At 43.4% G+C, this 16,507-nt stretch overlaps 1 protein-coding gene across 2 annotated transcripts in view; it reads right to left on the bottom strand.

Moving 5' to 3' along the window:
- Nucleotides 1-517: 517 nt before the first annotated feature.
- The window catches only part of PRDM1 (PR/SET domain 1), a 20,892-nt gene continuing 4,902 nt past the window's right edge, over nucleotides 518-16,507 (bottom strand). The window contains exons 3-7 of one of the 2 annotated variants that reach the window (XM_003781568.3): nucleotides 12,495-12,614; nucleotides 8,651-8,903; nucleotides 2,476-3,584; nucleotides 1,923-2,051; nucleotides 518-1,517 (exon numbers count right to left, since the gene is read on the bottom strand). In XM_003781568.3, coding sequence (XP_003781616.1) covers nucleotides 942-1,517; nucleotides 1,923-2,051; nucleotides 2,476-3,584; nucleotides 8,651-8,903; nucleotides 12,495-12,614 — 2,187 coding nt within the window. In that variant the 3' untranslated portion in view covers nucleotides 518-941. Of the gene's footprint in view, nucleotides 1,518-1,922; nucleotides 2,052-2,475; nucleotides 3,585-8,650; nucleotides 8,904-9,117; nucleotides 9,244-12,494; nucleotides 12,615-16,507 lie in introns of those variants that run through there. The other variant, XM_012805279.2, reaches the window with a different exon arrangement.

Raw genomic sequence — 16,507 nt, 5'->3', positions numbered from 1 at the left:
CAAGACAACACCCAGATGCAAGCCCACAGACCTCCCACGCACGGGACCGCTGTGCTTCGGGAAGGCCAGCACAGTGGTTCCAGACCTGGCATTTTGTCACCTTCACATTTTCAGCTAACACACATCTGGATGCAAAAGTCACGCGGCTACTCCGATGGTCACAGGACTTTGGGGGTTGTGTGAGAGGACCCTGCTCTTCTAGAGAAAGGGAGGTAGGCAAAGCCTTCCTGTCGCCTTCCGGGTAAAACTGCAGGGGAACAATGAACTATCAACAAAAATACTCAATATTCCCTTTGACAATGCTGGTCAAATGATGCATGTGATCCTATTAACACATCAACTGTCTAACTTTGGCAATACCAAAACCTCATTTTCAAACCATTATTACAGAGAGAGGTTGACTGAAGTCGTGTATTCCTTTACCAAATCTTAGGTATTTTGACAGATGTGCAGAAATTATCTACAAAGAATGGCCACAGCATAAAAATACAACAATGTATATACTCAAATTACAAGGAATCTTTCCAGTCATTGTAAACTTTTTTAATTATTGCTTTTCGAATGATAAACTGTATAATAAATTAGGAAGGATTACCATTGAAAAAATAATTATGGCTAGGCAATAGTCTTAGTAATGAGAAGGCTATGGAAACACATCCACACAAATATTCAAAATACACAGCTTCAAATATATAGACATGGGTGTAAATAAGTATATATAATATGTATATATATATATATATATATGTATATAGTCTTTCCCTTGTTCATGCCCTGAGATTTCAGTAACTTTGGAGTTCCTTCTTTAATTCCAGAGAGGTGAGGGGAAACCACACGTCAGGAGAGCTTTGCAGAACTGGAATTAGGTATGAGCCATTTGCTACAGGCACCCTGACTTGCCAAGTCATAACTTAAGAAACAAAACACTCGTCTGAAAAATCTTAAGGATCCATTGGTTCTACTGTTTCTTGTTTGACCTTTACAGGTACCAGAGGTAGTGGGTTGCTGGGAGGCAGCTTCGTGAGGGAAAGGTCTGATGACTCATAAAGGCCACACCCGGGGGAGAGGAGTCCATTCCCCAGGTTTCTTTGCAAAGATACTTTCAGACCAGTTTCTTCTTTCTCTTTTCTGACCACGGCCAGAATTTCTTTCTCCACCACAGAGGTGACATCGATGTCGTCCTCTACGTCATCCAGCCGGTCGGCATTGTCACTGATGTCAAACTTCTCGATTTCTTCGTTAATTCGAGTCAGGTCCTCCGAGGCCAGCCCCGCGGCGGGGGCCATAGGGCAGTTCCCCTTCAGGTGGACCTTGAGGCTGCAGAGATGGATATAGCTCTTGTGGCACTGGGCACACTTATGGGGCCGCTCCCGGGTGTGTAGACGCTTGTGCAATTTCAGGTGCACGAACTGGGTGAACTTGGCAGGGCAGACCTTGCACTGGTAAGGTTTCTCTCCAGAGTGGAGTCGCAGGTGGGTCTTGAGATTGCTGGTGCTGCTAAATCGCTTGTGGCAGACCTACAGGGTGGGGGAGGGACAGGGCAGAGCAGGGGGACAGGAAGACCAGAAGATTAAGAGTTGCTGATGGGAGGGAACAGGCTCACAGGCTGATGGACCAGCAACCTGGGAGGCAAAAAGCCTCCCGGTGGCACCTAAGGTGTGGTATTAAGCAAACCTCAGGGATGTGGGCTGCACCCCAGGAGGTGTTTATTTCCCCATCATTTTCCCACCCACTGGAAACTGGCTGTGTCCAGTTCTGTGTCTCTGCTTGTCAGCAGATACAGAGCACCGGGAGGTCCACGGTGCCATCAGCCTGGGCCAAGGCTAAATTCCTGTCGGTTTAAACTACAGGCTACATGACAGGGGAGGGCAACTCCACCAGCACTGAAAGGTCAAAAGTTCTACCCAGAAAATACTGCCCACCTGGCATTCATGTGGCTTTTCTCCCGTGTGTACCAGGTAGTGTTTCTGCAGGTGGGCGAGCTGAGTAAAGCCCTTGTTGCAAGTCTGGCATTTGAAAGGCCGTTCTCCACTGTGCACTCTGAGGTGGACCTGGGAAGAAGCCACACGTGTTAGCTCTGCTCTGGCGTCAGCTCGGAGGCCTGACGTTTCTTTTCAAAGACTAGGGTGCTGATGGTGCAAACATCTTAAGAGAAGCAAAGACAAAGTCTTCAACAGAACAAACCAACCCCAGTGTTTTTAGAATGTTTTGTTTTGCTTGATCTCAAAGGACAAAAATCACAGGCTGGCAGGGACATTAAACTGATCTTCTAAACTGCACATTTTATTATTCAGAAGAAACTCAAGAGAGGGAAAGCAACCTATCCAAAGACACAGAGCTAAGCAGTGGTAAAAGCAGAGTAGAACGGGCGGTCTGCCCAGCCTGGGTCTCATACTGACGGGAATGCAGTTTATAACCCCAGGAAAGGGAGCTACGAGTCCCCGCCCGCCCGCTGCTCTCCCCGGCCTGGCCTACCTTCAGGTTGGAGAGCTGGCCGAACGTCTTGGCGCAAACATTGCATTCGTACTTGATCTTGCCGTTCTGCTTCTTCAGTGGGTAGGGAAGCGTCTTGTAGCCGGTCATGTTCCTCTTGTTTTTAATGAGATTCATGGCTTCGTCGCCGCCGGGGGCTGCCATCACCGCTGAGGTAGCTTTGGGCTGCACCACGTGCTCCGCCGAGGCGGCCGTGCCCGCCGTGGGAGACCCGCTCGTGGGGCTGCAGGTTCTGTCCTTCATGCTGGCGGCAGCCCCGGTGAGGGAGAAGGCGCTGTGCGGCGCGGGGACCAGCACCTCCCGGGGGTGCTCCGGCTGCAGCAGCCTCCGGGCCCCGTCGGAAGGCAGCGAGCTCGGGAGGGAAGCCGGGCTGAGCATGGGGTGCGGCAGGCCGCCCCCTCCCAGGAGGTTACCGTAGACCGGGCACAGCCTGGGGAAGAGGCCGAAGTTGTTGATGCCGTTGACGCCGCTCACCGTGCCCAGGCCGTTACAATTCATGCCGTAGGGGGGCAAGAGGAACTTGGGGTAGTGAGCATTGTAAGAGGGGATGAAAGCCGGCGGGAGGTGGGGCAGGGGCGCGTATCCAGGGTAGGAGCCCAAGCCCTCGGGGCCGTAGGGCGCGTTCAAGTACGCGTAGGCGTCCCGGGGGTCCTGCGCGCCCGGAGCCGCAGGGGACACCGTGTTCCCGGGGCTGCCGTGGGGGCTGGAGCTTTTGAGGCTTTGGTCAGGGCTGCTTCTTGCGGAGGGACTGGGAGTGGTGGAGGACGGCAGGGAGGCCTGAGTGATGTAGGTTGGTCTCTCCATCCGGTAGGGCAGGGAAGCTTTCAAAAACTCTTCGGGCAGAGGGGCCCGGACGGGGTAGACGACCCGAGGGTAGAAGGGCATTTCGGGGCTCCCATTTTTTCTGAAGTCGTTCATGTCCTTTTCCGACGTGAAGGGTGAAATGTTAGCAGGATAGAAGTCCTTTCCCTTGGCGGGGTTGGAGTCCAGTTTGAGGATCTCTTTCACGCTGTACTCTCTCTTCGGGACATTCTTTGGGCAAAGTTCATTTTTCTCGGTGCCCTGTAGCTTTGGATTGCTCTGCGTTTGTGCTGAAAAAAAAAAAAAAAAAAAAGAAGGAAGGGCGATTACTCAGAGGGCTGGAGGGGACTGGAGCATAATGCTAAATTGTTTGCACTTCTTGAGAAAACGTGAGCACCAGCTGGCGGGCGACACAAGGGCCAACATCTGGCCCTAACGCCCTCTCATTCTGGAGGGCTCTGGGCCACTCGCTCAAAAGTGCCTTAGCTTCCCTCTCAGCTGCATGGAACCACGCAGCATCAAGAGAAGTTTAGATGATTTTGTTTCCATCAGCACAGACTTTAGGACATTAGAGTGCTATTTGCCCTGGAACAAGAGAGCTTCCATTAAAATGGAGTGCAAACTACTGGCTGGAGGATTCTCACAGGGTAATAAAAGTCACTGTGATGCCGGCGGTGCCTGTGGCTGAAAGGAGTAAGGCCCCGGCCCCATATGCCGGTGGTGGGTGGCCAGTTCAAACCCAGCACTGGCCAAAAACTGCCAAAAAAAAAAAAAAAAGTCATTGTGATGTTCACAGTTTGCCTGAAGGAAATCAGCACCCAGCGCATGAGATGTGAGAGATTAAGACTCATTTCAAGTAATAAACATTCATCAATTTTCACTTCGATTAATACGAATTTGATAAAACCCTGTTCAAACTGTCCAGGCCAAGGAGGCGAGTAATGTAGACGCCAGCCCTGACCCACAAGTTTGTAGGCAGACAGCAGGAACATTTCACCAAGGCTCTGTTTCTGGTCTAACCAGGCTCCCAGCAGTGCTGGCCCCTGGAATCACAAGGTGTGACAGTCACCTCTGCCAAACCACAACAGGTACTTCCCGAGCCAGTTCAATTACTTAGAGCACCAAAGAAAACAGAGGAAGCTAAGAGGAAAGCATTTATTTCCAAAGACGGCGTATTATTACTTGGGAAATATACTATTTAAACACAGCAGCAGTGAGGACAGTCCCAGTCTCTCTCTGCTACTGCCAGTCCTCCTTCCCGAACACTCAAAATAAATGATGTCTTTGGGAAAACACGAGCCTGAGCAGGGAAAACCAAAAACTCCCTACTCAGCCTTCCCTGGAAACCAAAAGTAAAACATGTGATACTCAGTTTGATCTCTGGTTATCCGAGAGCAATCACCTTGCCGGGACACTTGCCCTAGGGTAGGCTGAAGGCATCGGCTATGGGTGTAGGGAGGGGCCTTCAGAGCTGGTGGAGCGCTTGGCCTCAGTATTAGGAGACCTGGCAGGTTGGAGATCACGCCGGAGGCTTTGCACAAGTATCTTTCATCGTCTGCTTGACTTAGAAATGTCCCTGCTTGACTTAATTGAGAAAGAACTCCAGGCTTGCTATCTGATAGGTGTAGAAATGAACCCCGTGAAACTCCAGAAATGAACCCTTCAAATCCATTCTCTAGGCTGACAGGCGTGAGGGATTCAATTCCAGGTTGAGAGCCCCTCAGAGAATGTTATCTCTTGTGGCCTGTTATCAGTTACTCTCCGGGGAGCCCGAAGCCCCAGAATAAACACAGAGAACAACGCTATCAGGGAGAATGCCGATCAGGGGGCAGTGATGGAAAGCTTGTTGAGGGAGAGGGATTTCTGAAGCCACTAAACCAAAATAAATATCTCCTTATCAGGCCAATATCGGTCTTTCAGTGAGGCCCAGCAGGCAGGAAGTTCAAATTGTCACTTTTGTTTTTTAAAAGCTGAAATGGTAAAGGAAGAGAGAGACAACTTAGCTAGAAAAACTGATAGGCAAGGCATCTCACAGCCATGGGAAGGAATTTTATGGAGGTGAAACAAGTAATTCGGAAGCATCCATACAGGCTCCAATTAATAATGAATTTTTTTTAAAAAGATGCCCCCCTAATAAAATAAAAATATAGAAACTTTACTGTCATAACTCTGTGCCCTTTTTATGTGACAAATGACACCTAGGTCTCATCATTTTTCCAGTGGCTTCAATACTCTCTTGGTTCCAAAACTCAACAAACTGAAGTTGCAGGCTTAGCTCTTCAAGTTCAGCCATAGCACGGCCCTCACATTTAGCCAGGTAAACATTCCTCTTAAGCACCCTAATATAATTTGATTATTGTACTAATACAAAGCTAATGACCGGGCCAACAGATAATAAGGTCAGAATTTTAAATTCCAAAGGAAAATACTTCGCATACTGCCCAATATATAGTAAGGAAATCCGTAACAAGTGTTGGCCATTTCTAATGCCCTGAGAAAAACAGAGTTACATCGTTTTCTAAAAGAATATCCAGAACAAAACATGAGTCTCCCTGAGATGTTTTACAGGGAGGAAATTCTAAAATCTGTATCTAGTAGAGGTACATTTTAAAAAATCATCCTTCAGCAGCTGAGTAATCAGTGGAGCTGGTGTCATTTCTGACTCTCCACTTCAGCAGCAGCTTGAGTTAACATGAAAAAGAAAATCAAGATCTGTTTTTGTTCTTAAATCTTAAATGGCTGTAGGCGGACAGACTCATTTCAAGAGTGAACTGCTTCTAAAGCCTCTGAATGGCTTAATTATGCCGACTCACATTTTCGATCTATAATAAGAACCCCAAGACTACAAGAAAGAACCTAGAAGTTCTGCAGTAGGCAAAACAAAGTCTGTTTTCAACTGAAACTGAGAAAGCAGATTAACATTTAGAAGTCTATAATTTGGTCAACTGTTTTCTAGATGGGTTAGTTAGATAGATAGGAAAAAAAAATACCCCCCAAATGGGGAGGGAAAGGTATTAACTATGAGTTCTGTTACTCTGTTTGTTTTGTTTTTAGAAAAATGTCAGTTTGTGATTTCTGGCTACTTAACTTTTCTTTACTCAAATCCCTTCTGTTAATTGAACCATCACTGCCATTTAAGCCTTCACAGAAATGCTGGCATGGAAACCCACCAGAACTCATATGGAGACACAATCTACCTCTTAGGCCTGATGAAATAGTAGAAATTTTCCTGATCAGAGTCTCAATCATCAGCTGCCACACCCAAGGCAACTGGTACTGGTTTCACAATCCACAGCAAGAGTCTTGTTTCAAAGGAACTGGTTATGTATTGTTAACTCTCCTTTACTACGAATATTGAACAATGAAAGGGGACTGAACATGGTGAACCACCATTTAGAAAACATGCTGCACAAAGTAAAGGGGACAGTTGAGGGAAAAAAGGTGTCATTTCATCATATATAAGAAAGTTGCTTCTGAACACAAAAAATAAACACTTGAATCTTAAAATACTGAGACGTTCGGTAAAGTCTTTTCCCTGGAGAATGAAAATGCCAGGCCTTAAAACCTTTTCTTTGATTGCCACAGAGTAGGGAAAGCACATGAAAAAGTTTGTTCTTGGTTGGCGCAAAGTCACTGGGCTGGGTCACCTCAGATGGACTAAGTTTAAAGAACAACAAAAATCAAAGACTTGCTCCGAATCTGTGAACGATTAAACTCAAGGATTGTAAGGAGCCCCTCTAAAGGAAGCTGCTCGCTATGCTGAGGCGGTTAGGAAGGAGCAGGGCATCTTCCCATGAGAGGCCCAGCTGGAATTGAGGTTCCAGGAAAATGTGACTGTGCCAAGTGTCTTTTACTGCCAGGCCCTAGGCCTGGTGAGTGCACAGATGCCAAAAGAGCCTAGTGCCTGTGGGGATGCTAGGCCTTGGGGACACAAAAGAGAGTCTCAAGGAGGGCCAAGGAAGACAGAGATCAGGGGAAAAAGCTGCCACCTTTGGTCACAACTTGATTATACCCATATCATGCTCAAACTAGAAGCCAGGTTGTTTTCCAACATGCCAAGATCTTTTCCTGAAGTCCAAGGGTGCACTGTGAACACAACTCTTAAAATAGGACCCAAAGGGGGAGGTCCTGAAACTTTTACATGTATAGATGCCCCAGATTTTTTTAGCAAACTGCAAATACAGCCTTGAGATCTTCAGGGAGATCAAGTAAAGTGTGGAATGAATTCCAAACAGCTGTATAGTTAGATTAGAAATTACTAAAATAAGTCCTGGGTTTAATTGGCCTTAAATTTGAAGTCAAAATTCTAACTTACGTTAAAATTCATATTTATTCCAAATATTACAAAGGGAGACAATTTGAACTAAAGCAATGTAGCTTTCAGATAAAGCAAATAGACAGCATATCACCATTACCAAATGGTGAACACGGGTAAAGGGCACAGAGGAATTCTTTAAATTTTTCCTTGGCGTTTGAAATGCTATCAAAACAAGTTATCGACATTTCAGCATTTAGTTTTAAATTTTATTTGAACAAAAAGGAGCTAATCTTAAAAAGTGCTACAAAATTGGGGAGTGTACACACACAACCACAGTCACAACAGAGGTTAGAATTTCATGGTAATTTTTTTTTCATAGTAATCCCTATGTTGCTCACAGAGATCACTTGAAAATGACTAAAATGAAATAGCCCTTTGTAGAAAGAGGTTATGACAGCAATTTTAACCAAACAGAAAAAGTAAAAGCATATAAACCTAAGGAACTGAGAATCTGTTAAGATAAAGTGATAGGTGGCTACTGTAACACTGATCAGGAGATCAGATAATTAGTTTACCATAAGGAAGGAAGCAAAGGTACGAAATCTTTAGGGTTATTCGTTTAGAGTAATATTTAAGAAATTATGACAGTTTTTCTAGAAACAATTACATATTGTTCCACATTACCCCATAACTTTATATTCAAATGCACATTTCTACAATATTTCAATGCCTATTTTAAACACTGAGAAAATACCACAGACATGGGGGCTATGCCCCGCACACTTGGCATCTCTGGACCAAGCCCCATTATACTCCCAACCACCTCCTGTTGGATAAATTAGAAGTGGATATATACTTCTTTCTGAATCAAACAGTCAAAGTAGGCCTTAGTATATATATATGTATATAGTGATCAAGTTTCATAATAGAGAATAGGGATTTAAAAAAAATGTTTTTCCTCTTCCTAGTCCCTAGTTTTAGCCTCCTACTTGGGCCAACAGATGATGAAGCCATATAATTAAACAACATGTCATTAGCTCATGGGGGCAGAACTGACATTACTGGCATTTTTAGTTTTTTATTCTGTAATCCACTTACTGAGATTCATCATTGTCAGCTCTCCGGGATAAGGGTAGTGAAGCCGCTCTGCAAAGTCCCGACAATACCACACAAGAAGTTCCTGGTTGGCAGGGATGGGCTTAATGGTGTAGAAGTAGATGTTCATGCCGTTCTGACACGCAGCCAGGTTTTGCTCCCGGGCAGAGTGCGCTGGGTTCACATAGCGCATCCAGTTGCTCTTCTCCTCATTAAAGCCATCTATGAAGTGGTGAAGCTCCCCTCTGGAATAGATCTGTCCAAAAGAGAAGACAGACAGGTGAGAGGAAGGCAGCCCCAAAGTCATAAAAAGCTTCCCGGCACGTCTCAGAATAAACACAGCCTGTCCTGTGTGTGATTTCTGATCCCCTATTGCCTAGTTAGCAAGAGAATCCAATCAGTTTCGTCGGAGTGGTTTGGAATCAGCAGAAACAGGGGTGGAAACAGGTAAGGCACACGCTGTCAGTTACCTTTTCCATTTCAGCTTTATCGTCTTTTTCCCGTTCGGGAAAGATAACAGAAGAACGAAACACAAATTTTCATTTAAGGAGCTGCCTCAAACCGATTCACCCACCACCGAGTACTGCTTTGGCTACAGCAGTGAATGGCAAACGGGCGATGCTACTGACTTCAGTTCCGATGATGATAACTTTTAGTGCTTTGAGTCACCGGGTAGAAGACCAAGGCGACTGACTACGTCAAACTAAAGTCTCTCAACCTTTTCTACGGCCTCTGTACTTGCCATTTCCTACACCCCCGCCCAAGGCTTAAACTATGCAAACATCCTCCACCCCCAACCCTCCAAGTCCTACAGTAACACTTGCTCATACGAATACTTGGAACCTTGCCTTTTTGTGGAAACATTGGGTGGGGCAAAGGTGAACTTCACCTGCCATAACAAAGTGAACACCGGGAAGGCGGCCAGAATTGACAGTCTACTGAGCAGTCACTTTTCCTCGTGATAAAAACATGTTCAGCCTTGTGCTTTTCCTGCAAGCCAGAGGGAGGAGAGAGCCCTCTTATCTGCAAGCAGGTTGGCTAAACACCACGCTCGCAGCCACAGGCGTGCGCTTTTGGAAAAGAACAGGAAGAAAGCATGTTCTTCCTTAAAGGCAACGTAATGAAGAATTCAGATTTGGAGTCTGTCCTGAGAGTAACACTAATTCTGATTAACAGATGCATTCAGGCCACTTGGTAAAAAAGCAGAGTTAAAGAAAGAATAGGAAAAAATTAAAACATACACTCTTCCTGAAACTACTTTGTAACCAACTCAGTATCCGTTCCACAGAAGTTTCTCTCTCCCTCTTTTAGAAGGCAGCCTCTTTTAAGAGCTTCAGACTTTAAGGATGTCCTTCTACATCCAGCACCTGGTTATCTGAAACGCAATGGTCTCCAGGTAGGAGGGCACTGCTCCTAGCTCAGATTTTGCTCTAAGAAGACAGCAAGTCATTGCTTTATTCGAACTCACATACTATGCTAGTCTATAAATCCTTTCTGTGTTTCGTTCAAACATTATCAGAAATAAAAAAGGGAACTCTGTCCCTTTAACACGGGCAGTAAACACCAGAATCACTTTCTTTTAAGAGCAACTTCCTGTAAATTGTGAAGGGGGAAATACATGTGGCTTCATCAAAGCAGCTTGTGAGAGCTTTTGCGGTGTGTTTTGTTAAGAGAAAATGGAACAAGGCTGGGTGAATTCTGCTATCAAGAGGGGTTTTCAAGTTTGTTTACTCTGATGTGCAAACTTCCAGGAACACGGGGTTCCATTGCTCTTGCACTCTTTGCCGGGCGGAAACTGCTTTCTAAAGCTACGGGTATGTTGATTCCAGTCAGTCTTCCACGGACTACAGTTTACTGTATCCTCATTTAAAAACAGAAATGTCGATGCCATGAAGTCACACACACACCCCCACCAGAAAATAAAATAATGCATACGTACAATGCACTGTTCCCTACCACCTCACTGCATTTCCATATACTATCTAGAAGATTAAAAATGTGCTGACTCACAGTACAGTTACAAGAAATGTCACTGCTTTCTCAACTTGAACCCCCCTTCTCTCCTTTGTGTAATTTGCATGAAACTTTTTCTTTCCTCACAACAGATGTTCATATCCCTGCCAGCAAAATCAGGATGCTTTTAACAGCACGTGGAAAGTGATCTCCTATAATAATATCCTTTAAATGTGAAAGAGTGATTCAAATAAATCCTCCCAAGGAAAGCCTGAAAAGTTACTCATGCTGGATCTCTAAATCAAACAGGGAACTGGGGCAGTGAGGGGAGATTCTGAGGTATTTCTTGCCTTTTTATAAAATGTCCATTCATTAACAAGACCTATATTGGACTGTCCTAATTCAGACCTTTGATACCAAGAATTGTACACCTCTGTAGCTCACTTTCGAGAAGAATTTATTGGCAATAAAGGCAAAAATACATTTATGTTTTCTCTATTGTAAGTCATGTGGTGAAATATATATATATTTTGAGACAGAGCCTCAAGCTGTCACCGTGGGTAGAGTGCCATGGCATCACAGCTCACAGCAATCTCTAACTCCTGGGCTTAAGCGATTCTCTTCCTCAGCCTCCCAAGTAGCTGGGACTACAGGCACCCGCCACGATGCTTATTTTATTTTATTTTTTAGGTTATAGTTATCATTGTTGTTTAGCAGGCCCAGGCTAGAGTTGAACCTGCTAGTTCTGGTGTATGTGGCTGAGCTACAGGTGCCGAGCCGTGCATGGTGAATATATTTTAAACATAGTGGTTAGTAAATAAAAATTTTGAGCACACAATTCTTAGTGAATCTACAACTGCTCTCTGCTTGGTTGTAACAGTAAAATAAAATTTTAAGAACACAAAACTTACTGGATTAAGAAAAATTATTCCTCAGAAATAGCTTCTAAGTGGTTCACTAAGAGAAGTCTTTTATGATCCTTGTCCAAATGATATATAACTAGGCAAAAATGCCAACCAAAGCAAGCATAATACAGTTTTTGTTGTTACCAGACAGCTATTTTTTTTAAAAAAGACTTTAAATAAGTAGGCATTAAAATCTTTACTAAATTTAAGCAAGCATATGATCATTTTCTAATTGAGGAAACTGTATGTCCCAGAGACACCTCTGGGAAGGGGGAAAGCGTTACCTTTTCTCTGTTCACTGTTTACTCAATGATTCCATCTAATTAGTACACCTCTGGGGTCCTCTCTAATGCTGATATTACAGAGGAAATGGTACTGGACAGACCTCTCGGGGCAATGTCACAGGAAAGCTCATTATCTCACATGACTGTAAGCATTTTCCCTGATATTGTCCAAGGTGGAAGTTTCATGGTGTGGATGCATTTAAATAGGGCCAGTCCTCTGCTCCTCATCCATTGCCCAGCCCCCTCTTCCACTCATCCTTCTCTAATGGCACTTACTTTCGAGATAATTCACTTGTGATAACTCTTCCATTCAATTAAAGTTAACTCAGCAAGAAATCAAGAAGGGGTGAAATCTAAGGCTTGGTGACTCATTACTACTTCCTTGCAGAGAAATGCAAATGAATCTACCTACCCTTGAAGCCAGCAGCAAACTGTTTCCTTTCATCACAAAGTTCTAAATCAAGATTCACATAGAATTCCGAGCTCCATCACTCACCACCTACAGGCTGTATTTCCAGGGCCCAGTATTTAACTGGTTCCATACCATTTGCTCCGAATGCTCTGTGTCCATGGGGACCCTGGACACTTTTGTTGGTTAAGCCTCAGCATTTCTCAGCACAGGTAGAAAAAGGAAGTGATCCAACTCTCCTAGCTTCATTTTTCCGCCCAATACTTAATGAATCTGGAAAAATTTTCTTTACTTACCCGCCAAAAGTATTTCCTGTTGGCATTCTTGGGAACTGTGTCGTTGGTGTAGATTTCACCTATTAGGGGTCCAAAACGCGTTCCCTTTGGTATATATTCTTTACTCACCACTCCGATAACCTAAGAGGGTACAATACAGGGGACAATTACTTTCACTGTAAAATGTTAACCAATCTTTTTATTTCAACAAATCGAACTGCCAGGTGGTAATACAACCAATGATAAAAAAAAAATTCGATATAGAGGACATATATTAACGGTGCCTACATAATTAACAGCCAGCTCTATCTGAGGATGATCTTTTAAAGTTTAAAATCATAAGCAAATACTCAAACCAAGCACTCAAATACTGAGGGTCCTTTGCCTTTATTGTTAATGTTTATGCTGGAAGAATAGAGGAAAACCATTCTGTTGTAAAATCAGAACAGGGTACTGCAAAGTTAAAGAGTCAGGATTAGACCAGTGGTTCTCAACCTTCCTAATGCATGGCTCTTTATTTAATAGAGTTCCTGTGGGTTGCGACCCACAGGTTGAGAACCGCTGGATTAGAGTATGTCAGCCTGTTCTCAGTTTCCTAATTCTCTTTCTCCCTCAAACCAAAAATACAGTGTGCCCGAGGGGAGTAAAGCAGTTTTAACCTCAGAAACCAAAATAATGTTCTTTGGTTGTTCCACAGTGGCCTAAGGAACCAGAAACCAAATGCATCATGTTTTTTTTTTATTCCAGAAGAGGTTTTTTTTTTCTTCTTCTTTTTTTTTTAATAGCTTGTACATTCTCTTTAACAGGAGAAAGACCTTTCAAGTGTCTCTGTTCTTCTCTAGCATCTTCCCCTCCACAGTGGTCAAAAGTCCTCCTTTGAAATGGTGTTTATACGGAGGAGACCTGTGGGGACGAGGATCTGAGGAAATGTACCTTTTCAGACAAGCTGCATCACACGTTTTGACTTTGTAGGGCCTTGCTAAATAACGATTGCCAGTTCCTTTTTAATCAGAAGTGTCTTTTGTTGAGGGGAGTTAAAAAAAAAAAAAAAAATCACCAACCGTGAATCAGGAAGTAATTCATCACTATTCAAAAGAATTCCTCTGTGAGCTGTCCTTTACAATCTTTTGCAGTGTTGCAATTATGTTTTGATTTGTATTCTCTGGCTTTCCCATTTTTATTTCCTTCGCCTTAGAAACAGCCTGCAAATAACTCCTTACTGAAATGGACCAAGAAGGCAGGGAAGGGTAAGAGACTTTTCTTTTCCAGGTTTTATTATCCTTGGTGGCTCCTGTGTAACTGTGTACTTGAAACGGCAGACCCAAACATGTGAATCAATCGACGTTTACAGACTGTTCACAGTGGAATCTAAGATTGTGGTAATGACATGACTATATGCCAGTTCCTCTTTAAATCTCACCAAGAATTTAAACCTCTGGGTGAATGGATATGGGATATAAGCACATCTAGATGGTTAGGATAGACCCATCTTGTCACATGTCAGTTTCTTATCTGCAAATTTCCTCTTCTAAAACAATTTAGTATTCAATATAAAAGTCGATGGAGCATACTCAGACTGAAAAGAGAAAAAAAGAAAATTTCCTACACCTAACACAAGTTGAAACAAGAGTGTTATTTTTGGTTCTTTATGAATTTCTGTCAGAGAGCTGAAAAAAGCAGATGTTCATCTCCTCCTCTGCCTTCATTTACATCTATCTGCCCTTTTAATAACAGTTCATAATTATTGGTATTTGTTGGCAGCACAACAATGGGGGACAGGATATCTCAGAGTAGTCTTGAGATAAAAAATACATATTTATAGCTTAAGTAGACTTACTCAGAGGCTTATTGTGAACTTAATTCATTTGGAAAATTCATGGAATTAATGTGTATGACAGGCAAATCATTTGACATTCAGATTTGAGTAGTTATTCTATAATATTAAAGGGATAGACAAGAAAAACAAATAATGCCATTTGTTTGTGAGCCAATAATTAGCAGTTGATATTTTCAACATATCCACTTTACAGCAGCAATTTTAAAAAAGGCACTCAACTGGTTCATCAACTTTGTTTTAAATTATAGTCTCTTGCAGACAGTGTCTTGGGAGTCAGAGCTGGATTACCAACAAGTAGCATAACATTGAGGTCATGGGTTTTTCTTCCAAATTGCCATTCTTATACAGCATGGGCCTCTTGGTTTTCAGCAATCAATCTTACACTAAGAAAACACAACATTTTCTTGTGGCCAAAAAGGAGTCCCTAGAATCTTGTTCCTACAAAGGAATTTAGGGAAGGCAGCAGCCACACAACCCTTGCCTGTTTGAGCACAGCTCTGGACTAGTCACTGAGCAGATGAGTATTGGAAGTAGCTCTTGGGGTCTTTACCTTTACAAATGCAATTCAATGAACAAGAAATGAGAACAACTGAAAAGAAGAGGAGGGTTTGTGGTGGAAGAGAGGGCTATGAAAATCCTTAAGTCTCAGGCAAATAAAAGGGCCTTCATAGATTATTTTTAGGAATGGAACACAGCCTTAATATTTTAAATTCCTATTAGATACACAGCTATAGGGTCCATGTAAACACAAACTTACAGACAATAAAGACACAAAGCATAGAAACCCAAATTTGGAAGGAGGGATTCCTGTAGCTTTTACACCTCTATTCATGCCAAGTCCAGCAGGCTAAGATACGATAAACACCTTCACCTCAAGTCCATGTCGGAGACATTATTCAGAGAGGACATAAAACTCTAAGATAATGGTACTTGTGGAGGTGACTGGGGGGCGGGGGGATAGGCACCAGCGTTGTTTTTAATGGGAAGTGAAAAACCATGCCAGAATTCTCCCTCTGGTCCTGGAAAGCTGCAGATGTGGGACCTCAGCCAACCTGTCTCCCTGACCCATCACGTACAACGTGCTTAAACATCATTTACAGAAGAGCCAGGCGTGTGCCTTCAACTTCACAACACTAAAAGGATTAATAATGTGTTCACCTAACTCAGGAAGGAAACTTCTTTGGAACTGACCAGGGTCCTAAAGAAATTACTGCTGGGGACAGGCTGCTGTGTGCCTTCCATAAATCTACTAGTGGGAGGTGACTGGGCTTCAGTATGTCCCTGCTTCACCTATACCCATAGGAGCTCTTGATGCCTGGCACACATCCCTCTGCCACTCAGGCAGATCTGTCTCTGCCTGTGGCCTCAGTTAACACCCAGATGTCCACAGCTTCCAGACAAAAAATAGGGCTTCTTTTCAGTTTTGCCGAACAGAGGAGATTTTACAGCTTGGGATAGGTAAACATGGAGTGTTGAATGAAATTCTGATAGCAAAGATTTTTTTTTGTGTCTTGTTTTTTATAAAAGCAAATCCCTTCTTTAGAGAATATGTACACATACACACACACACACACACAGAGTAGTGGGTATGGAGCAGAAACATTATTCAGGTCTAAATGTGGTCTGCACAACCCCACCCCATGTTAAATTAAGATCATTTTAATTACCAACTATTTCTTTTCCCCCCTCAAATCCCAGCCCGTAAAAACAACTCATTTGATTAAAATTCTGCTTCAACTTTAGGAGTATTTGCCTTGAGAGGACTAGAATTCAGCAGGAGACCAAACTTTCAGCCTGTAATTCACCCCATTTTTTAGAAGAGTGAAGTAAATGAAGGTGTTTTTGGAATGTTTTCTCCTTCATTATGTTTATATTAAAGGAAACGCAGTAATGCCTTGGTACATCATCTCCCCAAATAAAAGGCAGTATGAGGAGGGAATTGCATGTTATGGGGAGATACTTTTTTATAGATGGCTTGAGTTAATAATGGACTTCAATCAAAGTGGACACTGAGTCTGATGTCTATCAGCACACGACTTGGGGAGGTCACGCTGACAGTGCCACAGTGCCTCTGGAGTGCAAGCAACCACAACTGAGGGCACAAATTCTACAGGCTACTGCTTTTAAAATATAAATGGTTAGGCTCAGCGCCTATGGCTCAACTGGCTAAGGCGCCAGCCACGTACACCTAAGGTGG

Source organism: Otolemur garnettii, unplaced genomic scaffold (genome assembly GCF_000181295.1).
Source record: "Otolemur garnettii isolate 467f Iridium unplaced genomic scaffold, OtoGar3 scaffold00002, whole genome shotgun sequence".
In the NCBI taxonomy this organism is placed as follows: Eukaryota; Metazoa; Chordata; class Mammalia; order Primates; family Galagidae; genus Otolemur; species Otolemur garnettii.
Note: the sequence above shows the minus strand (reverse complement) of the source record. Positions and strands in the feature narration are given on the sequence as shown.